Source organism: Stenella coeruleoalba (genome assembly GCF_951394435.1).
Source record: "Stenella coeruleoalba genome assembly, chromosome: 16".
In the NCBI taxonomy this organism is placed as follows: domain Eukaryota; kingdom Metazoa; phylum Chordata; class Mammalia; order Artiodactyla; family Delphinidae; genus Stenella; species Stenella coeruleoalba.
This window is the reverse complement of record NC_137162.1, coordinates 7294212-7317521: the sequence shown is the minus strand read 5'-3', so window position 1 is coordinate 7317521 and position 23310 is coordinate 7294212. Positions and strand designations below refer to the sequence as shown.

Sequence of the window (23310 nt, the reverse complement as noted above, 5' to 3'; positions counted from 1 at the left end):
TTGACTCTCCCAGAGGGCAGCACAGTACAGAGGAAAGGGGCTTGGCTCTGCAAAAGAACAGCATGGATCCAAGTGCAGCCCTGCAGGGCACCAGCTAGGGACAGGCAAGCACCAGTAGGTGCCCCTGGGGCCACACAAGCACTGAGCTTACCCATGTGCAAAGCCAGGGCCAGCCCATGGAATGTGGTCCTCAGAGCTCTCTGAGGGGGTAAGTAGGTCCATCTTCCCAATGTCACACTTGGGGAAGTGAGCCTCAGAGCACCTTGGGACGCCTACTCTGGAATCACCCTCTTCACTTCCTCTTGCTGACATGGACCCTGGTTTCCAGCATGGGCTGGTGTCCCCCGCCCTTCCCTGACTTCATACCACTGCTGAATTTCCCATGCTGTCCTAACGTGCTGTGCTTAGTGGTTCATCATGACACAGCGACCAAGCACAAGTTTGGAGTCAGACAGGCTGGCCCCAAATCCCTGTCCTGCTGTGTGACCTGGGGAAGAGTGCTAACCTCTCTGAGCCTCAGAATTTTCATCCTGAAAGGGGAAATGCCCACAGTCTTCCTGGGAATTCAGATGAGACAACTGTGGTCAAATGCTGCAGAATGGTGACATTTACTCTTCTTATTTATTGGGCTGGTTAAGCCCTAGATGCGCTCAAGGCTGGCTTCTCCAGCCCCAGTCCTGGTAGAGAGCAAGAGGCGTATTGGGGGCAACTTGGGGCCAGGGGCTCCCTCTGAGCCCTGCGGGGGGCGATCTTTTCCTACCAAGCCAGTATCGGGAGGACTCGCTCCCCGTCGGCCTCACCAGCACTGCACACAGCTGCGCTTGGAACACAGGCATCAGAGTGAGTTCGGGCTCTCCTCCCGTCCCCGGGAGCACAGCCCAGAGACCTCATTTACTAGTACAAACTCTGCACCAGAGTTTTCTCACCCAGCTCTCCCACGTTTAAACAAGAAGCTGTTCCGCTCACATTTGCAAACTCTTCCTGGGATCAGTTCTCAACCGCACTCAGATCGCATCCCCAGGAACCGCCCACCCTCTCAGTGGGGACGAGTGTTTACAGGTTTGATTTTATGCTCTCCGAACAATTTGGCAAAGGGTGTTTTATTCATATGCTGAGCACCACTGTTTGGCTAAATTTAACTGCCATGTACCTTCCTGTTCCTTGAGCAGGAGGGAGCAAGTAAAAGTCCACAGTCTTGGGTTTTTTTCCCCCTTTACATGAAAAACAACTAAAAAAGTCCTTTGTGGAAGCCAGCCTCAGAGGTGGGTAAAACGCACCCAGCAGCACATTAACTTAAGCAGCACTTAAGTTAATATAGCTTCTATATTGCTAACGAGGGCTAATCAGTTACGGATTAAAGCATTATTTCCGTTTCCTAAACTTAAATAAACCCATGTACTAGCAAAGAGCCTGTCAAATAGCTTCAGAATTCTTGCCTTGTGTAATCTTAGGGACAAGAAATAGGTTCCAAACACCTGAAAATCTTCCATGTTAGTATATGTTGGTTTTTCTCTTTTAAAAACGGTGTTGGGACAACTGAGTATCTGCGGGCAGCAGAATGCGGTGGGACCCCTACCTTACTCCAGATTCAAGTCGACTCAGGATGGTTCAAAAGGACCTAAATGTAAGAGCTAACACCACACAAAACTCTTAGCAAGAAAACTGAGGCACAAATCTTCACGACCTTGGACGATGACGCCAAAACCACAGCAACCAGCGGGGAAAAAATAAACCGGACTTCACGATAATGAAAACTGCTGTGCTTCAAGGACAATATCAAGAAAGTAGAAAGACAACTGCAGAATGGGAGAAAATATTTGCTAATCAGGTGTCTGATACCAAAAGCCAGTGAGGACTTCGGGTTTTGCTTCCTGGGCCCCATGGCCCACCCAGGTCCACCCAGGAGAATGTAAGTTAGAGAAGCCCAGTGTCCAGTGGACACTCAAGGGCAAGGGTCACGTGAAGAAGTAATGTGGCGAGGGGGTCTGTTGCCTTTGCCTTTTCTTGGGCAGATAAATGCACCGAGGCTCGCCCCACCTGTGCATCGGGCCCGGGCACTTGTGTCCCCTGGAAAATCTAACTGGCGCTGTGGACGAGACTGCCGCCTCTTCTAAGCAATCATCCCTGGAGGAGTTGGGGTTGGAAAGAGATACTAATACACAGAACTGTCACCTAGAGACCAATGTCACATCCGACAGTCCACTTCCTGAAGGCAGAGGCCAGTGTGGCCCCGCTCTCTATTACTCAGAGCCACTCTGTAAAACTGGGAGACCAAACGCCCATCTAGAGATGAGAGGGCATGGCCGGCCTGTGCCCGGCAACCTGGTGCTGCTCAGGCCACACGAAGAGGGTCTGGTGACGGGAGCTCGGGCAGAGCTGGCCGGTGTCCAGCAACAGTCTTAGCCCCATCTTCCTCTGAGAGAACACCGATCAGTTCCTTTAAACTAACTCGCAGGAAAGCACAGCAAGGAATAGCTTCATTAACCACCTTCTCTGCATCTCACATCACATTAGGCAGAAAACCTACAATGACCTCAGAGCCTCCGAGTGGCCGGGAGCCCATTTCACCCGTAAGGGGCGGGGTATTCCCAGATTATTAGGCAGAGAACTGGGATCCAAACACAAGTCCCAAAGATCACACTCCTTGTACGATCACTGATACACACCCCTGCAGAGGGGGTCTGAGCCATCAGGGTTAGGGGTGGGGTGCCACCGAAGAGGCGAATTGACCAAAGGGGCCAGATACCCAGGTCTGTGAAAGGCCCGTTAAGCTTTTCTGTGACTCAGGCCTGGCAGCGTGGCCCTCTGCCCTGGCACAGATAGCAGCTGGGATGCCTCCAGGCCACAGCTTACCTAGATGCTGTCCTCCATGGACAGAAGGACCAAGTCCACACCCAAAAGGTCAGAGCAGGCCGCTTTGAGGAACAGATCGCTGTGGGATAAGCCCAGAGTCTCTGAGCCGAGTGCGCCAAAGCCAGAGTCCTGCCTCCCGGCCTGAGAAGTAACCAAGGAACAATGACAGTGATAAAAGCACCACTTTCAAAGCTGGCCCAGCAAAGGGGGGCACGCTGAGTGAGGAAGGGAAGAAGCGTGAACCAAGCAAAGGGCGACCTTGGACTCTAAACCCGCACCCAGCGGCCAGCCCGAAAGACCCTCCAAGTGCAAAAGCAAACCAGAAGCCTGTCGATTTTATCGACCTTGGACTTATTTCAGGTGTTTTACTTGGAATGGCCTAGCTGTCAGCACCTTGGAAGTACGTGGCTCCTTCCCGGGCTCCATCTGGAAGGGAGACTGCTGGGGAGGGGGGCCCCGGCCAGAGGAGGCGGCGAGTCCTGCTGGGTGACCCTGGACGAGTCCCCTGCCAGCGCCACGTGGCTAGGATTTCCTGACCGTGGAGGTACGTCACTCTTCAAGAAAGCCCGCTCCAGGGAGTCACTGGGCAACAGCCAGGACCGCGACAGCCTTCTCGGGCTACACCTACGCATACAACCACCCTCGGGCTGGTTTGGACAGCGTCCTCTCCCTTCGCCCCAGCGCAACGCTTGCAGTTTGACGGTCATTCTGGAGTTCGAGCTCTGCCCTCAGCCTCCCCTGCCAGCGCACTCACGCTCCTCGGGGATGCTTCCCCGAGTGCTGCAGGCTCCCCACGTGCGTCCCTGTCCTGGCCCTTGGTTCACACTGCAGTAACTGTTCTTTTATTAACTGGGCGGAGGGTGGGGGGATGCACCTGAAGCCCAGGCTGGGGTGCATCCACTTGTGAGCACCAAACATCTGACCCCAAGCCCAGAACACGGCAGGGGCTGGGGCAGTGCTGAGGGGACCAGCCCCCAGGGGTCTGTGCTCAGGAACCCTGCCCTGGACCGCAGCCTGGGAGAGGTCTACTTCCTTTACACATCTCCCTGGGCAGGCTGCAGGATCCTGACAACGGAAGAGCTGGTGTCACCATCCCGTTGCTCTGCAGGGCCAGCTCAGGGGCACGGTCCCCACATACTGACAGGCAGGGGTCTGGCTGAGCCCACCCTTCTTGGGCGGGCTCTGCTTTGGGGGTGGGGAATGGGTGTGATCAGGTGGCTTGGCGGGAGGGTGTCTTTGGGGCCTCATGGTGGCCTCCTCCAGGCTGATGGTTTGAGGGTCATGACCCTCAGAACCAGTGAATCGTCTGGACCCCATTCCCCAGCACAGATCTTCGTTGCAGAGGGACCTTCAAAACCAAAGGCAAGGACACGGGCAGAATCACCAGGCGTGCGTGGGCCTGACAGGAACAATCCTCCTTCTGATTCTGATGGGACTTCCTACCCAGGAGACCCGGCACGCACTCCCACGGTGCTGGAAACCAGTGCCAAGATATCAGTATCACATCCAACACTGCCACGCAAGTGACCAGCTCTGGTGACAGATAACGCTGTGACACCACCAGCCTCTCTCCCACACCCCCAGTATAAATGGGCTGCAGACACCCCTGTCCTGTCCTGTCCTGAAGGGTCTTTGGGCAGTGCCCCCGGCAACTAGATGGGGGTCACGGATGTACTTAATCGAGAAAAATGCCTGGAGGGAAACTGAAAAGGGCCAGAAAGAGAGCGGGCTGGGGCTGCATCTCTCACGTTGGAAGCTCTGAGGCCCCTGCAGCCTGTGTGTGGCGCTGTATTTGCGGAGGACAAAACCGTGAAGATGGCTGCAGCGCTGTTCACGCGATGCACCCGGCTGCACCCGGCACAGGGGGGACTCGGGCGACGGCAAATCCTTGGCCGAGGTCAACACCATGTGACATGGGGGGGAGGGGGCATCGCTGGGTTAGAGCCGCTGCCAGAAGGTTCCGCAGCTTGTGCCCCAGTCGAGCAGGTCAGTGTGTAAACGACAGCAGGTCCACTGGGTACCGATACTCCCGTGGGTCTGACATGCGGCCCCACTCATCCCGCATCACGGGGGCTGGGGGCTGCCCTGGGGCCCATCCTCACCTGGTCACCCTCCACTGCCCGGTCCACGGACTAGCAAACAGGAGCCTGGTATTTATAGCAACAAAGCCAACCAAGATGAAGCAGGTAGTTCATGGACCGAGAAAAGCAAATATAAGTTAAAATATCTACTCCAGGATGTGCTGTACAACACAGGGAATAGAGCCAATATCTTGTAATAACTGTAAACGGAAAGTCACTTTTAAGAATGTACAAAAGATGAAAAAATTAAAATACCCAAAGCATATAAAAATAAAACCAAGCACTTAAAAACAAACAACCCGCCCACTGCAAACAGCTCACCACTCCAAAGGGAGAGAGGAGATAAGCCCAACTCCTGGCATCCCCTGCCCCTCCGGATCAGAGGGAAACACGTGAGTTAAGCGTAAACCAGAATGAAGATTTATTCATGCTGGTTGTGCCGCAAATGTCCACGGCGGCTCGATCTGGATTTAAAGATCGCAGTCTCCCGTTTCAGCTCAGCAGCCGCAGCGGCAGGGCTGCCCCTGTGAGCTTCAGGTTTCTAGACCCGAGGTCTGCAGTGGTTTCCTTAACCGTGTATGTTATGGACTGTAGGTTCCGACAGATCCCAATCTGGCTATTGACTTCATGAAATCTGCCACACAAAATGCCATGTACCCAGGCTCAAAGCTCCCGGGGAAGCCAAGCTCCTACCCCGGTCGCTGACACACTGTTTTCGGGGGAGGGCTATGATGACACACTGAACGTTCGAGAAGGAATGAGAGGAACCACTGCTACGGGACAGATCATCTGACAGAGAAATTTTGTTGCTGGCAGACTTCCGACTGCAGACTTCTTGGCACTGGCTTGCTGCCATGCAAATGAAACAAAAATCAATATCCCTCGGTCTGCAAAACCGTGTGTTAACAATCACACTCCAAACAACTTAAATAAGATCCCTCACCCCCGTACCCAAATAACAGCGACTGTTTTTGTTAGAAGGCAGTGCAAAATAAACAGAAAAAGAGAAGAAAAGAAGGCAATTTAACAGGTCCTCCTTAAGCAAAACCTTTCCAGGACTTCAGTGTGGAGATAATCTTTCTGTGATTATGACCAAACCCTCCCGTTGCTTAGCAACACATAATTAAGGAATATGTTTTCAGATCCGCTTTGCAAGCCCAGCCATTATCAGATGAAATTACTGAAGCAACAAATGTCATCGCCATGCAAATTAGTTGGTTGCAAAGAAAGAATGTTTGACTGTGAAGGGGAAGACACAGGGCCTGGGAAATATTGTCTGACTTTCCTCCTGTCACACACTGATTAAAAAAAAAAAAAAGTCAAATAAATTTTATGATAAGACTTAAAAAGAAAATCCACACATGAGACAAAACCACAATCTACAGGGAGAGACAACAGAAAAATCCAACCAGCGTCCCTTTGGAAATAAGAAAGAAACGTGTGTGGAGGTCAGCACGTAAAGCAACAGCCAGTTCAGTCTATGAGTCGCCAAATCATCAGCGGCTTCACCAGTGTAACAGATAAGCCGAATGCAGTATCTCAGAGCTGCAGGATCAGGCTCCCAGCCCCCACCCGTGGCTAGTTAAGGGGTATTTTCAAAAAGGTACAGCTTATTTTTACCACGATTTTCGTCCCACCATCTCCACCCTATAATGCTAGTTATTCAGGGAAAAAAAAGATTCAGTTTTCTAAACTATGTTGGGGAGGACGGGGGAAAGAAAGGAAGAAAGTTGATTTACAGCTTAAATGGCCAGGAAAGATTCCAGAGTCGAAATAAAAATTCTTAAGTGTTGCTCGGAGGATGCCCACCTGGAACTTTATCCAGACGCCCAGGGTAACACATGCATTCAATCACACTCGTCTCGTGTTTTGAAGAGAACAGCTAGGATCCTTCTCTCTTTCCTCAACTTGGAAATACATTCTTCCCTACAAGTAAGCAGAATTCCCAACCGTGTTTTCCAATATGTGAGGCTAAGTCTGTTTCTGAAACAGGGAGTTCTAAGGGCTTTCAACATCTTGCTTTGTTTAACACACAATTCTGGAAGCACACCCGTTTTTAGCTCTGCAGCGATTAATTCTACCTCTGATACTGTGTAGACCCTTCAGAGGTGCGTTTCCATGCTATAATGCACTTCTAACGGCAAGTGAACGATGAACGATTTATGGGAGGTGTTGGACAAATATCCCACCTTCTCCAAAGCCACTGAACGTGAACTGGAGAAACTGCCACCGCTCGTGAGCTGAGGGTTTCATCCTGTTCGGAATGATTTCTGGGTTTCTCCCATAAACACAGTGTGTTTCCTTACTGTAAAGGGAAATCCACAAATCAGCTTGAGCTCAACTAGAGAAAAGGGGAGGCAATGCCATCCCAGTGGGTCAGCCTGAACCACAAATCTATTTCACCCAAGAGAACGCTCGCCGCTTGGCGAGCTGGCCGTGGCGCCCGGTTCGGCGGACTGTGTGTGTAAGCGAGAGCAAGTCCAGGGGAGGGTTGGTCTCTCCGGGCTTGGCCAGAGAGCAACAGGAACACGAGGACCTACTGTCCCGTGCTCAAATCTCTGCCCCCACTGTCCCCTCCACGTCCCAAATGAGGAAAGGCAGGAAGGGGGTGCATTACTTGGTTCTGGTGCAAGCATGGTGGACACGATGATGGGGGCCCCCGTCCGCCGGGCCACCTTCTGGTAGGGCGAGTGGGGCGTGTGGAGGCTCTGGCTGGCCGGCAGCAGGGTGGAGGGCTCCGGGGGGAGGTTGGGCTTCCGCAGGAGCTGGGGGCTGCTGTGGGAGCTAGGCAGGGGAGACGCCACCGCCCCACGCTCCCGCTTCAGCAGCTCCATGGGCACCGTGTACGCTGTGGAGTAGGCAGTTCTGGGGCCCGGGTTAGTCAAGGCCACCCCGGCCTGCAGGGGATACGTAGGGCCCAGCCGCGCTGTCAGGGCGCAAGGGGTGGGAGAGCTGTACCCAGAGTTGGAGGGAAGGTGGGGGACTTGGGCGCCCACCCCCGGGGCAGAGTAGGTAGCTGCGGTCTCCAGGAGATGCTGGGATGGCGCGCTGGAGGGGCGGCGAGTGGGGTCTGCAGCTTGCGGGGAGGTCGCCTGCAGGGGCCCCGCCGGCTGGGGCCGCAGGGCCGAGGCGTCCAGACCAGACAAGTCACCGTGGAGCTCGCTTCGGTGGCTCAAGCTGCTGGAGCGCGTCCGGGGCAGGGAGCCTCCCCGGCCCTGCCTGCGCAGCTGCATCTCCGTCCTGCAGCTGCTGGCCAGACGGCTCAGGACGCGGGCCTGGCCCAGGTTGGGCGCCACACACTTGATGTCTGCATCCTCCATTGTGGACAGGACGGCCGGGGAGTCGAAGCCCTGCTGCAGCAGGGCCACCAGCGTGGCCTCGGCCACGCCCTCCGCCCTCAGGAAGGCCAGGAACTCGGGCATCGCACTCCTCTTGCTGCCTCCGGGCCCCCGGTAGGCGGACAGGTCGGCCTCGCAATTCTCATAAGGCGTCCTGGGGTAGACGCTTTCCCGGGCAGGTCCGTAGCCTCGGTTCAGGGCGCCCGGGGCTGTTCGCAGGCTGGCATCGGAAGCAGCAGCCGCTCCAGGGTCCACGACCAGGCACGTGGGGGCCGCCTGCCTGGCAGCGCTGGCGGAATCCATAGGCCTCTCGCCCACATCGCTGTAGACCTGGCTGGCAGGGTAGGCGGGCGCCTCCGCCCCAAACCTGCTGTCGGCCAGCTCCCCCGAGTACCGCGCAGGCAATGGGGCCTCGCTCTGCGATCGCTGTCCCTGAGGGATCATTTTACCTCCGGGATCCCGGTACAGGTGACCGGTGTCCTGCAGGACAGGGGCCCGGCCTTGCACTGGCTCCCATGTCATCCTGCTGCCCGGCGCTCCATAGCCGGGCAGCGGCTGGCCAGCTCCCGGGTCGTGATGGTGCTGAGGCTCTCTGGGGGCCCGGGCGGCTCCGGCCGGGTCGCTGTAGTAATCCCGCGGCAGCAGGGCCCTGCGAGCTGACATCACCGCCTGTCTGCTGTCGTAAAAGGCAAAGTCGGGAACAGAGCTCTTCCTTCCGGCCACCGAGTTGTAGAAGGCCTCCCGGTAGCGGCAGGGCTCGGCGGCCCCGGGCATGGTGACATCCTGCAGCCCAGGGTTCGGCCGCTCGTACCAAGGTCCCTCTCCGCCTCTGTCCGTCAGGGAGCTTCTCCTCCCCAGAGCCTCAGCGATCTCCCAGGGGCCCTCGTACCACCCGGAAGCATCCCAGCTCTGAGATCGACCGATATTTATATGCCTGCTGGGAACCGGCATTGGAAAAAAAAAAATGACTACGGCCAAGGCAGAGGAGGAAGCCTTTCTTTACGAATCTTCAATTACATACATCAAACCCAGACCCGGCTGTATTCTATCCCTTCCAAGACAGCAGGGACAACCAACTGCGGGTTTTCTATTTCAAAGTATGGCCTAAATTATTAATCCTCCGAAACCTTAGTAGACAAAACACAACACTCACGGTAACTTTGCCTCACTCTCCAATGGTAGCGCCAGAGGTCTTTTCTTTACGGCTCAGTCCCAGAAAGGAGGCTGCATCCAGCCCGCCGGGCCCCCCTCCCGGCTGGTGCGCTCACATGGACCTCGGCTCTCTCAGCGTGCGGATTAGGAGCTAAATAAAACCCCGAAAGCTTTTGTTCCATGTGACATCTCGTTAGACTGATGAAACCGGCTGCGGGCTCCAACCAGGCCTCTCGACCCGCAACTGGGACTTATGTTCACGCTGAAGCTCCGGCTTATCTCCCCTGTCCTCACCAGGGCACTTTTTGGACGAGTACTCCTGCCCCCTCCTGAAGATGCCCCCACTGCCTCTGATCGCCTGACAGTGACAGGAGGAAAATAGAAAAAGACTGCTTTAATGTCGATTCACTCTTAATCTACCCTGATGAAACGTTAATCCATTGCACACGGCTAAGAACAAATTAAATGTGAACAGGCAGGCGGGATAAAAAGAAAAAGTCCTGCACGGTTCTAGAGCATGAGATTCCCCAAGAGATGGGCCAGGTCTGCAGCCCGACGCTTTGCCAATATTGAAATCTGGCTCTGAGATGACTCTGGTTACGAATCAAACGAGTTATTACATTGCTCGAGTCCAAATGGATTCTTTACCGTATTATCGTAAAACACGGATCCTTTCATACTGCCCGGAAAAACAACAACGGTGACAGAAAAACAACCCATGCGTGTAATCTAGAATTTATCATTGTAAGACTGCAACAGAGGTCAACAACTAGACCCCAACATTATGAAGCAAAGCTGGGAGGGAGGAGGCTGCATTTGAGGCGTGTCTTCGTTTAAATCTGTCTGCAAGGAAAGCAGAATTCTAGCAAGCTTGGCCTGGCTCAGATCTCGCGGATCATTTTCCATGTTCCCATAGATTAAGACTTTACATAGCCCTCCGGGGACTTCAGGTGCAGTAATGCAAAGAACAGCAGGTATTTAGATAAAGGGAAGCTCCACACAGGAGCATTAAAACATTTTCTTAAACATACAGGCAGGTCCCCGAGAAGCACCACCACAGACTGGACCGGGATCTTCCACCTGCAGGTTCCACGACAAAGAATTCACAACGGAAACAAAAGCTGGGAATCGTGAGGCTACAAGGGCTGTGTGCAGTGAGAACGTTAAAAAAATGGGACAGTGTGCATATTTGCAGCCATTAAACTTGAGTGTTTCGTCTTCACCCAAACGTCCCTCAACCTAAGATGCAACTATAGAATCTTTAGCTAAAGAGAATTAACTGTTTAAAAAAGAAAATTTTTTTTTGAATGAGCAATACTGAAAATTTACTGTGAAGAGGAAAGTGGGTAGAAATCCATTTCTGGGAACTAGAGGCACACGGTAACGCAAGACAGTTTCAAAGGGCAGTGCCCCCTCGTCCTGAGCAGCACATATATTAAACTTTGGGACAAGCTCTGTTTAAACCAATGTTACTCCCCAAAGAGCACTGGTTCCCAAAAGCCAGAGCTGACTGGCTACTGACTGACTACTGACTGACTACTGAGGAAATGGTCCAGGCGCTGCCTGGGGACACAGCACAGGGACCCCAGTCTGCTGCTTGAACACAAACCATGGCCTCTATTTCTGACCCAAAGATGCCAATAGGGCCTCAAGTGAACTGGGAAAAAGCCCTGGCAGATGGCAAAGAGACTCAAATCCTCCCCCAGTCCCCTCCGTCTCCTAGGATGCATGACAGGAAAAAAAGAGAAAAATGAACGAGGCACACTGCAAAACGCTGGGTTTCCATTATGAAAGCAGCCTGCCGGTGCCAATTCCTCTAATGCCTCTGCTGGCACATTTGCCATCATGGGCTGAAGGGCCCGGGCAGAGGAGACAGAGGCAACGGGCCTGGCCACAAACAAGACAATATTTACACATCTCACCAAGAGCCTGAGGATGTGTCCACTTAGAAGATACATCCAAAAGGACAGGAAAACGTTAGAGCCCCAAACTCAATGGAAACAGCACTATCTGGTTACAGCAGATCCCTTCCAGGCTCTGTTGGGCAGACGGGTTTTCTCTTTGGGGCACTGTTCAGAGCCAGGCGCAGCTTCCTCCCCTCCGGAAAAGGGAGGGTGGAGAAAGATGGGGCAGTCTCGGCGGTAACCCTTCTAAGAAGGACGACAAGCAGACAAGACTGTGTGAAAACAAGCCTGGTGTACGCATCAGGCGGGACACACCTTCACCCCAGAAAAGACACTAACCTGATGACCCCTCCGGCAGCTCCAGCCCACGCTGCCTTGTCACCCCCTCTCCGGGTCTTGGCTCTTTTGGCCAAGAGGGGCCTTTGAGGCCTCCTAGTGGGGGTTCCATCCCATTGTCGCTTTCCCTGCCACCTCCCTCCTTCCACCACTGGTCAGAGAACACGGCTAGCTGGGCAGGAAGGGCTGCAGCGGTCCTGCCTGACCCTTCGAGGTGACCAGAAAACAGGGCATCTTTGACATCCTCTTTTCCTTACAGGACCCTCATTAGAGGGCTTCAACATTTGTTCAGTCTGTACCCAGCCTTGTGCTGGGTGTTTTGTCCATTAACAATTCTACAGGCAGGAGTGATTATGTCACATCCCAGGTGCTGGGATGCAGAGCTTGGGTACCCGGCCCAGGGCCACGGTGCACAGGACCCAGCTCAAACTCCAAAAGCCAACGCTCTGCTTTCTGGAATTCCCTGCACCGACCCGGGGTAACAGTCCTGCTGCTGCTGGACAAGGGGAACCTCTTTAACAAAGTAATTCTGTTATTTTCCTAAGGTTCCCCCAAACCCCAAATATAAATGTCACTTATAAAATTAGCCACTTGAGTATCAGAAAGTAACTCCTAAACAGACAACTGCCTCAACTTCTCGAAACGAGGCGCAGTGGGCCCTCGCCAGAGTCAGGGCCCCCAGACTTGAGCCAACAGACGGCACCAGCCTAAGGCGTCATCGGTATTATACCATCTCGATGCTTCCTTCTTCTTCCTTCCTGTCATAAAGAAACACAACATGGGGTGGCGTTAATGCTACAGAACGCCACTTGTGGTGCAGACATGTCCCTTCAGAAGTCATCTGTGCCGAATCTTTTTGCCGCGGGGTAGCTGTTGGTAACTCACCCAGATTACGGATGACCTGAAGCAGTTCGAGCCCTCCACTTCAGCAGGACTACCTAAGAGCATGCATACCCCATGGCCCCCAAGAAACAAGGAGCAGGTTTTTGAGAAGGTGCGAAGGTGTAATGCCAGGGGCAGAACAGCAGTGAGCAGAAGAAGCTTCAGGGAGGCGTCACCCTCCACCCCAGAACGAGGAGGCCCAGGTTCGTTTCCATCAGTTTCCGACCCATTCTGCTTGGAAGCCACCCAAACGCACGCAGCCTCAGCTTTGCAATCCGCCAAATATTATGACAGATGTTTTCCTGTGTTAGGTAAAAACACCTGTAACTGGACTTGCACTTTTCTAAACACTCTGGCAGATTTTTTTTTTTTTAAAGCTTATGCGCAGTCTTTAGGAAAGGGCTGATTTTCTGAAAAATCTCATGTTGACTAAATAAAGCGAGATAGGACCAATATCTGAAAGATTAATGAGTCTCTCAGACTTAACTTTTTAATCCTGCAAAGAGTCTCACTACAGAAAATTGCATAAAGGAAAGTGCCACCTTCTGAAAACTGAGGAACAGGCGAATCCAAATTCTCTTGCAGACAAAATAAACTCAAGGTAAAGCTGACCCTATAGAATCGTCTGAACAGGAACCTCAAGGCTATAAGCAACACCCCCCAGAGCCGACTGTCGAATTCCCCGGGCAACATGAGGCATCAGTTCACGACTGTAGAGACCTGAAAACTCTGAGATGACCTAGACAGTTCCAGAAAAGCAGGGAAGGAAATCCAGGAGGCAGACGACCATCCGTCCCTTCCACCGAGCAGTCCTCGGGCAGACTGCCCACAAGCATGTCATGTTCTGATCAACACGACGACCTGGGAAATTGCTTGAAAAGAATGGGAAATAGAAGGACTGCTCTGGGGTCTAGTCCTCACTTCTTTCTTTAAAACAAAGAAAATAACAACAACAACCATCAGGCATATGGTGGACTCAGCGAATCTCAAGGCCAGACTCCCATGAAGGTCACTGGGTCTGACTGCCTGTCCCCTGACAGCTGTGCCGTTTCCGCCGGCCTGGCGGCAAGGGATGCTCACCCCTTCTTAGGAGGAGACTCTGCAGCATTACTTGGCCAGCCTTCCCCGTGCCGGACCAACACTAGCCTGAGGCTTTCCATCCCCTGGCTCTTCAGTCCTTGGGGCCAGGAGCCCAAGGCAGCTCTGAAAGCAAAGGCGGAAATAAGAAAGCCCCCGAGATGCCTCCCTGCGCCTGCTGTTTGCCAGGACGAGGCCGCTGCAGCGCGCTCGCCCTCTGCCCCCCACGGGGCAGCATCTCCTGGGGGACACTGCTGAGGTTAGTGGGTTACACTCTGCTTTCCGGCAGAGACGGCCAAAAATAGGCCCATGACATCCCACTTCCTACTTTTAAATATGTACAGGCTGTGTTGGGTTTTTGTTTCTGTCAAGTGCTTTAGAATTTATGTTTAAAAACAGCTTTCTGCCTTTAAAAAAGTTTTCTTTCCTTCTGTCTCCACAGTGTCCCCTACCAAAGCAACTTACTTGGCTAGTCTGAATCAGAGAGGGGGACACAAACCCCAAGTACACTAGTAAAACAGCAAATAGGGTCTGGCAGGCCTTTAAGACAGCCTCCGTCTAAGTGACGTGAGCACAGAGACAACATTACCGTAACCGACCAGACATTTCAGGCATCCCAGGATCGACGCGGCATCACAGGCTCTCGGATGCAGGATTTGGGCTCCTAATTTCCAACCTGGAGCGGGAGGCTTTACATTATCAGCACAGCCCTCCAGAGAAAACCCAAGCTGCGAGGTGGGGCCATGCAACCCAATGAGCTGCCCTCTGAACAGCCCCAGGCCTCCCGTAACTCACGATTTAGCCATTTTCAGTGAAAACAAAGGCTTGCGCATCGCTCCTGACTTGATTTCTTGACTGGATGATAAAACTTAGTGAGAGCCGCATTATGAAAATCAGGCTGGATTTCCACATGTTATGGGATTAAAAAGTCTCTTTTATGGCATGTTTTGAATGTGCCGGTGAAGCAGAAGGCGTGAGCTGAGACCCCAGGTCGGACGCAGGGCCTGGGCAAAGCACAGGGCAGAATCTACCTGCAAAGGCTTTCCTGGATCCTTGACAGCACCTGGCGCAAAGTCCGCCTCAGGCTGGTGCTCAGTGACCTCTGCTTCCCTCCAATAACAGCTCTTCCTGCAAAGTCTCAGCATCTCAGGTGACCCGACTCCCCTTGACGTTGCCACTCTCACCCCAACACGCTCCTGTGTTATGACTCCTCATCTCTGTTGGGTTCTGAGTATCAGGAATGGCTTCCTCTCACCTTGGTTGAGGTCCCAGTCATTTCCACCCGCCAGGGTCCAGCTCAAATAACCCACCTCCAGGAAGCTTCCTCAGTCCCCCCCCCCCCCGCTGTCACTCTGTCCCCAGTCCAAAGAAATCTGCCACCTATCAAAGGCGAGAGTACCAGATAATCCAGGGAATGAATCCACCTGCAGAGACATCCCATGGTTTTCTCACTAAGGTGGCAGAGCCCTGTCCCCTCCTGACATGTCCTTCTTGCATTCATCATGAGCTCATTTGTTTGACTCACGGGTTGTAAAAACTGACCTGTTGAACAGGACTCTGTACGAGGAACAGGACTTGGTGGCAACAGCCAGTCTTTGCCCTCAAGGAGAGTATGTTGTGATGGAGAAAAGGACAGAGAGGTGCACACGATCACCAGGGAGCCCCGACCCATGGCCGCCCCAGCCTCTGAGGCCAGGTCCAGGCTGAAGCAAGCACAGCCCCTCACTTGCAAGGACTTGGGCACAGTGGGCATTGAGCAGAGACAGCAGAGGAAGACAACAGCCCCCAACGTCCGACACTGCCTGGCAGGGACCCACACTGTCCCGGCCCGCAGCGCTGTTTCTCACCCGGGGCCCTGATTGTACAGTAAGAAGACAGGCTTTAAAGACCTTCTGAGGACAAGAAAGGACTGATCGTCCACGCTGTTTCACCCATTCCAGAGTGCGAACAGGAAGGGAGGACCCTCGTTTCCCAGGACTTGAGAAACAAGCTGATGGGTGTTCCAGCCCCTCTGCTGTCCACGCAAGAAGGACAGAAAGTGTGGAGACGGCGGCGAGCAGGTGCACAGCGATGTCCAGAACATGCTCCCCCCGCTACTGCACAGCCCCACTACTGGTACCCAGGAGGTCATTCCCCGGACCTGGAAGGGGAGCCCGCCTTTCAAAAGGGCCACCCGAGGTCTCTCTGGAGACAGAGGGCATGCCTGAGCTCTAGAGCAAGGGAGTCCATCAATGTTCAGGACGCTCATCAAATAACGGTTTGGTGAGCTGAGTGTAAGTCAGTCAGGACAGGAGGCTCACTCCACGCCTGTCATTTGTAAGGTTCTGGAAAAGGGCTCAGAGGGCGGGAAGCTGGCAGCAAAGCACATCTTGGAGTTCTGGCATCACGGTCACCCCAAACACTTGTGATTAGGTTGAGCTGTGTGGGACAGCCTCTGAATGCATGTGGGGCACCATTTGCGGGCCTCCAGCTCTGCAAAGCCAGGTCACTTTGCTGTCCTCAGACCTACTCTGACAAAGGAGGCTTGGCCTGGAGGTGCTGGCACCCCGTGAGGCGTTTGTTAGGCCTGGAGCAGACCTCTTTCCTCAAAGTTGCAAATGACCAAAATGAAACGCACCCTGAGCAAAGCAGACGAGGCAGGCAGCTCACACTCGGGAGGCGTGATCCCAAGGGGCACAGAGACAGGTGTCGCCCACCTAGGGGAGAGCGTGACCCTCCCCGGTGGGCGCGAGAGCCAGAGCAACAGCTGCAAAACAAAACCCAGACACTGACAAACACCCACACCCGGCCATGGACTAAAGTCACCACACCCCAAACCCCAAAGTGGAAACAGAGCTGCCTTAACAGGCTGCTTTTAAAAATGTGGGGAGTTTAAAAAAATCCACCAACCGAGGTGAGAGCCCCTCGGCAAGTCAACAAGTGCAAAGAGTAACTTAAATCTGCATTTCACAGATGAGGAACAATGGAGAAATAATACAACCTGGAACCTGACTCGCATCTGCAGAAAGCTGAGGGCCGGGTGTGGGTGCTCGAGGGGCCCAGTCCTTAGGTGACAGCGGGAACCCCGGGGAGGCGCCGCGCTCCAGATTTATCTTAAAACCAGGGCCCGATATTTCTCCCTCACAAACAATGTCCACGAAGTTTCAACGTGACTGTCCCCCGCCTTTTCTGATCCTTTACCTGAGCACGACGTGGCTTCATTATATTCGTTTATACTACAGAGTTTTAAGTCATGTCTGGTTGACTATTGTATATTTACATAGCTAATGTAATTATCACTAATCACGTAATTACTGGAAATGTACATAATTGCCTCATCCAAACATATAATTATAATGTATAGCAACATCATGAATCCCATTTTTAAGATCTACATTTTGGGGCTATTTAAAGACATTTATTAGAAATAATTGTGGACTGCCTATAGATGGTCTCGACGCCGTTTCATGGTAAGGTGCTCCGAGTGCTTTAAAAAACAAAACAAGTAGTGATTCTATAATGCATTTTCTTTTAAGACGGGTGAAACAGAAAGCACACAAATAAAAGACAAAATGATCCTGGCCTGAGTCTACAGATTATGCTCTTCCCGTGGGGAAATACAGGTCAGTCCTGCCCTGTGGGCTCTGATGGGTGTGAGCCAGGCAATGAGATCCGCCCCTCACCCCAGTCCTCCCTGCAGGGAGCACGCAGCTGGCCTGGACACCCTCACCACTTCCACCACCTCGACGACCTAGAAGCTCTTAGACAACATCTTTGCTTCTTGAATATTCTGGGACCATGAATGAACTTTCTTGGGGGAACGGTCCACTGAGATGTACTTTCACAATGGCGAGCTCATCCCACTAAGAAGAGCACAGTGACACTGGGAAAAATGTTTTCTTCCACCTCATCCCTGCAGCATCTTCTGACTTTTCTCGTCCTCTTGGGGACAAAGATTCCCAGGATTTATAACTACGTGTTTAATAGACACCAGTTTATTAGACAATTTAATAGACAATAGAGGTTGGCCTCTATTTCTCCCACATCCATCCAACCAACCCACCCATCTTCCTCACCGCCTTTTATTCTCTGTTCTCATAAGAACATCCCAAAGGTAAGGAATGTTGAATTCGACTGTTTATTTAAAAGGAGGTTCATACCATTTCTTTTGTTCCTGCAGAGGAAAGAAGTCCTCTCCTGAATTATGTGATGAAGGGGACTGACTACAGCTCAGCTGATATAATCCTCAGGACCATTTTTCCACACATATAAGACATTCAAGCAAAATGAAGATGAAATATCTACTTTTTTTCCAAATTACATTTTCAAAAGCAACAGGAAAGAACGGTGTTTAGTGATTTATTGTACCATAACACACAATAAGGTGTTGTAACAAAAAGTCATCAGCAAGCCCATTGTGGTATATTACAGTTCTACAAACCTAGGCTCCAGAAAATGCTTTTCTGGGTTACTTTCGCAGTGATGAGGGATAGCAAGCCCTCTTCTCTGGCCAACAAATACTTGGGGCAAATCAAACCAGCTCTGCCATGATGCAGTTACGTATTAAAACTCTCTGTCTGGTGCATTTCATAAATGCAATATTTCAATTATGCCAGCAAACTAAACACAGGGGAAAAACAAGACCTACATTATACAACAAAAAGAAGAGACTGCAATTTGGTCTGACCAGTCTATCCGCAGACTCTGCTCCACAAAACCTTCACACAACAGCACTCTAGGATTATTTGATATTAGGCATCAGGAAAGATCAGAGAACAAATATCAAAACAGAAGGATTGCTTTAAGAAAAAAATCTGGCTTTTAAGTCAGCTTGAAAGACCATTATTCTAACGGAGTTGGATGGAGTCCCGAAGACTTTGGGTGGCGAGAAGCGAAGCTATCCTCTATACTTCGCTTAATTTCGAGCAGAAACATCCCCTTAGAGGCGCAAAGGTGCAGATAGATTCTGGGCACATGAAGATTGATGGACCGGGTCACAAGGGGACTGCGGTTCAGAAGGAAGAGACCCCAAGGGCTGCTGTGGAAGGTTTCAGGGAGGAAGGGACTGGGCCTTGGGAGGCAGGTAGGGATTCTGGAAGCAGTACTGGCACAGGGGTGATGCTCAGATCCCACCAGACTGGCTCAGCTGAAGAAAAAAGGTTCATTCGAGGGGTGGGGGTTGGGGGGGTAGACCCTGGAGGGCATCAGAAGCCTTGTCTGGCTTGGGACCCAAAGCCAGGGATTTGCACTGGGGTTGGCAGCAGGCGGGAGGGAAGAATTTGAAGGAATATGTGTTCCCACAGACCCAAGAGCATGAAGAAAAATCTCCTACAAGCCTGGAGCGGAGCAGGGCAGCTTCATGGCTTTAATCAGAAAACAAAAACAGAGAGAGAGCGGGGTGGGGGGGGGGCAGGGGGGGAGAGGGAGAGAGAGAGAGAGAGAGAGAGAGAGAGACATACAGGAAGTCCCTGGGGTGTGGGCGGCAGGAAGGAGAGAACTGTTTGCTGAGCCTGCTGGACTTCCAAGGAGAACATTCAAGAACAGTTAGTTCAGGTTTACAGAACAGAGACTGCTGGGCATCCAAAGCCAGGGACGGAGGTGCGTGAGGCTTTCAGGAGGAAGAAATAACGGAATCCACGTGCCGATTCAAGGGCAAAAGCCCAAATACAGAATAGCAGACTGCCTGGGCGCAAATCACCGACTGCTCTGTACCTCGCTGGTAGCACCTGGGAAACGGATGTCCTGACCACCTGTCCTGACCATTAACGGCACTAAACCAGCTTATAAATACAAGGAGCACCAATGAAGCATCTTGGAGCAGCTGTTAAACTTCATGGGACACCAAGTGACTGTTTGGGATCGTGGATTGTAAATTACACTTGAGTAACTCTATGTCATGCATGTATCTTGATAGTGGCTATTGAGAAATTAAAGATAAACCACTGCAACTGTCTCAGGAACACCGTTCATGGATAAAGGAGATGCTGGAATTTGTTATAAAAAATACGCTGGGGACTGGTGAACCAGGCCTGGGAGAGAGGGTGCAAAAGAACCGCCAATGGTGTTGCTGTCACCGACCACCCTGGACAAGGAGAGCAAAGGCCCCTGGTGCTTCCATCCCATTCTTGTCTCAGATGTGCTACCTCTAGATAAATACTGGGGTTGGGGTTGGGGGTGGGGGGTGGAATCGGCCCCATAGACATTCCTGATACTAACCTTGGAAAGTTGATCCACTAGGGCTTTCTGGACTGGGGACTCAGTACCAAAAATGAAGCACCTTTCCACAGGAGGGCAGAAGTACAGTTTAAAAACCCCCAAACAATCAGGTGAACCCAGATTGTGGGACATTGTACAAACCTACTGGCTTGGGCTCTTCAATGATGTCAATGCTTCTGAAAGTCAAAAGGACCAGGGAATTATTTTAGACTAAGGAGACCAAAGAGACATGACAACTAAATGCCACCTATGTCCCTTGATAGGTTTCTGCACACAGGCAAACAAACCGGCTAAAACAGACGTGTGGGGGAGATGTGCATGTGCCGTCTATGTTAGATAATATGCTGTAATGAGGCCCAGTTTCCTGGGGGTGATGACGGTGGTGTGTTTATGCAGGAAAGGAGCCTCTAACACATGCCATAGGTACTTAGGGATAAACTGCTGCACTACACGTTTCTCTCAGATGGTTCTGGGCAAGTCCATCCATCCATCCTCCATCCATTCATACACACGTATCTCTATAAGGAGAAAGCAAGCGATAACAAATGTTATCAACTGGTAAATACAGCTGATGGGAATACCAGTGTCCGTTGTACTATTCTATCAGGCTTTCTGTAGGTTTGAAAAATTTTTTAATATTTAAAAAAAAAAAAAAAATCCTTGAATCCCAAACCCCTTACACTGCAGCAGAATCCCAGGGATGTGGAGGGACAGTCAGTGCTCCTAAATTCTTTTAGGTCGGAGCTGTTGCAGGGCAGACAGTCACACAGTAGAACACGCCTTTAATGCCTCCACACCGCTAGCCTGAGCCACATCTACAAACAATTCCATATGGACGGCTCCTGGGAGATGCTTTCCTGGGCCTGAGTGAACTGGCCAACTGGTGTGCTAGCATGTTCGGGGGTCGGGGGCGGGCTGCTGAGCCCACCCCGCCCAGCGGCTCCCCTCCTGAGAGAAACCCTGCAGTGAGGTCACGGGTAACCACGCCAAGCCAAACCCAGGCGACAGCACGGACACCAGCCGGCTAGGAGCACTTCACGCCAAGCCCAGGTCCACTGGCGCTGGATTTCTAACCACTCCCTAACGAGGAGAGGACGGTGCTCAGTCCACATCTCAGAGTTTTGTCCCCGGGTTTCCACTAGATTTTAATCCTGTTTATTTTTCCTTTCATGAATAAAAAACTTCCAGACATTTTTCAAAGATACCAGGGACGTGAACAGATCATGAGGGGCTATGCTGGGCTCCTGAGGAATATCTCAGAATTTGTGCTGGTAAATCTTTTAATTCAAAACAGATAAAGTCCAGAAACTTCCGCAAGTTTAAAAAAAAAAAAAAGATGGTCCTAATATGCAGTGTCTTTCTTGTGCAAAATGATCTTGGGACAAAATGGACCTCAGGGCCTGCTTCCCCCAACTTCTGTCCTAGCCCCACCCCTGCCCTGGAAGCGGGCCTCAGCCTACTTGAAGGTCAGGCCTACTGACCACGCCAAGGACACCACCAAGGACACGGGCAGAGCGTGTGGGATGGTGGGAGGTGCTGGGGGTGGGGTGTGGGTCGCAGCCAGGCTAGGAGACCAGCTGCAGGATTCCAGGGCGGGTCTACGCGACTTTGGTGAAAAACCGCCAATCACGCTGGCTCTTACCTTCACAAATTCTGTCCAATCGCTGTCGCTTGACTTTGTGCTTATCCACAAGGGCCATTCTTTATCGAACTTTGCACCTCTCTGATTCAAAAGGCAAAGCGGTCCTCTAAGAACTTAGGGGCCCTCGCAGGAGTCTGCGGGCATTACGCCACTACGCGCCCTGAAACAAGGAGAAAAGAAGCCTTACTCGCTGGACACCCTGGGGGCAAGGACGACAGGTCATTCGGGCGTGGCTGCCGCTTGCTACAAGGGGACCTGCCCTCGGGCGCTTGCTCTCCTCCTCCAATGCTGGAGCTGGATTTGCTCCAAGTCCATGGGACAGTCTCCCGCCTCTGAGGGAAGCACACGAACACGCACAACTGTCTTTGGATCCTGAAAGTGGTAAATGGCAGCATCTGGATCTCTTGCTTTTGACTTCGGGGCTGTAAACACCAATTACTGACCAGCCTGAGTCATAATACTTTGTACTCGAATGCCAGAGACCAAGCTATAGCCAGTGGGGCTGGTCCTGTACTTCTGTGAACCGCAGAGGGGCGGAGTCACAGATCAACCCACACCACCTAGGAACACATCCCAGGGGCCTCTGGACCGAGATGCAGACACCCAGCTGCCACTACTCTCTCAAGGCCTTCTGCCAGGAGGTTCACAAAACCTTTCAAAACTGCCCTTTGGCCACCGCTCAGCATCACACAAGCCCCTTGCCCCACCGCCTGAGAACGGGGCAGGAAGGCATGCACCACCTAACCAAGGTTTGACCAGTGCCACAGCTGGCATCGGCTGCCCCACACCCGTGGCGTCTCAGGCAGAGGAGGAAGGGTCTCCCATTGGGGCTGGGGTATTTGGGCCTCTCTAGAGGGAAATCCACATGCCACGCCGCCTGAGGAATGGGGAGCCCAATTCGCAGATAAAGTCGGGGCTGTGTGTTTGGGAGACCCTGACCTTCATTTCCTGCTCAGCCAATGTACCAGTTGAGGCCACAAATCATCACCTGTAACCCCCCAAAGTCCCACAGCTTTTGACTCATTACTGCAGTTATTCTAACAACAACTACTAGCGCGCACGCGCGCGCGCACACACACACACACACACACACACACACACACACACACACTTGTCCTCAGTTACCCAGCAAATGAGGAGGAGGTTAGGAGACAAGCGTGAGGCTCCAGGGTTAATAATGAGGATTATTACGTATGATCATCAGTTACGCAAAACGCTGGGAGTTACTTTCTCAAAGGCCGGAATGCAGGTCTGACTATGAAAAGGCAGTCGACTTCCCGGAAGTTAAAGACTAATTTCTCAGCAATGAGGCTGAAAAGATTTATGGCAATAATTATGTGATTTTTTAAAAAAGAGCTAGGGAAAAAGAAAAAGCACAATTTCTACTCACAGAAATAATTAATGCGACATCCAAAAGACACCAAACCCTTTCCAAACCTGGGACGTTCCCCACACCTGGAATGACCCTATTGGACAAGCGAGGAGATGAAGCCGTCCTGAAGCAAGCCAGAGCGGCACCGGGTTGACGGGGCAGGCAGCTTTCTAAAATTCTGGTTTCACTTTTGCTGGGCTGTATGAAAGGTAATCATGCGAAGGGGGGAAGGTGATTTCTTACTGGTCAACTTGAGACAGACAGGCAGAGGAGCAGGACCTCTGATCCAAGGGTTTCTGTCCAAGAGAGACCCTCAGAGGCTGGCTGGCAAATTTGATTTGCTCGGGTCCCGGGCTCTGATCAGCGGACGGCCCCTCCTTGGCTCTGGTGTGGAGACACACCCTGTGTTAGCCGCCACATCCAGGGTGAGAGAATTAATTAGTTAATATTTGTGAAGTGCCTTGGAGATGAGAAATGA

At 52.1% G+C, this 23310-nt stretch overlaps 1 protein-coding gene across 5 annotated transcripts in view; it reads right to left on the bottom strand.

Moving 5' to 3' along the window:
- CTBP2 (C-terminal binding protein 2) overlaps positions 1–23310 on the bottom strand; it is a 164145-nt gene that overhangs the window by 29735 nt on the left and 111100 nt on the right. For 3 of the 5 annotated variants that reach the window (XM_079899729.1, XM_079899731.1, XM_079899730.1), the window contains one exon: positions 21461–21620. The exons of 1 other annotated variant lie outside the window; for it this stretch is intronic. In XM_079899729.1, coding sequence (XP_079755855.1) covers positions 21461–21518 — 58 coding nt within the window. In that variant the 5' untranslated portion in view covers positions 21519–21620. Of the gene's footprint in view, positions 1–7551; positions 9739–21460; positions 21621–23310 lie in introns of those variants that run through there. One more of the 5 variants, XM_079899728.1, reaches the window with a different exon arrangement.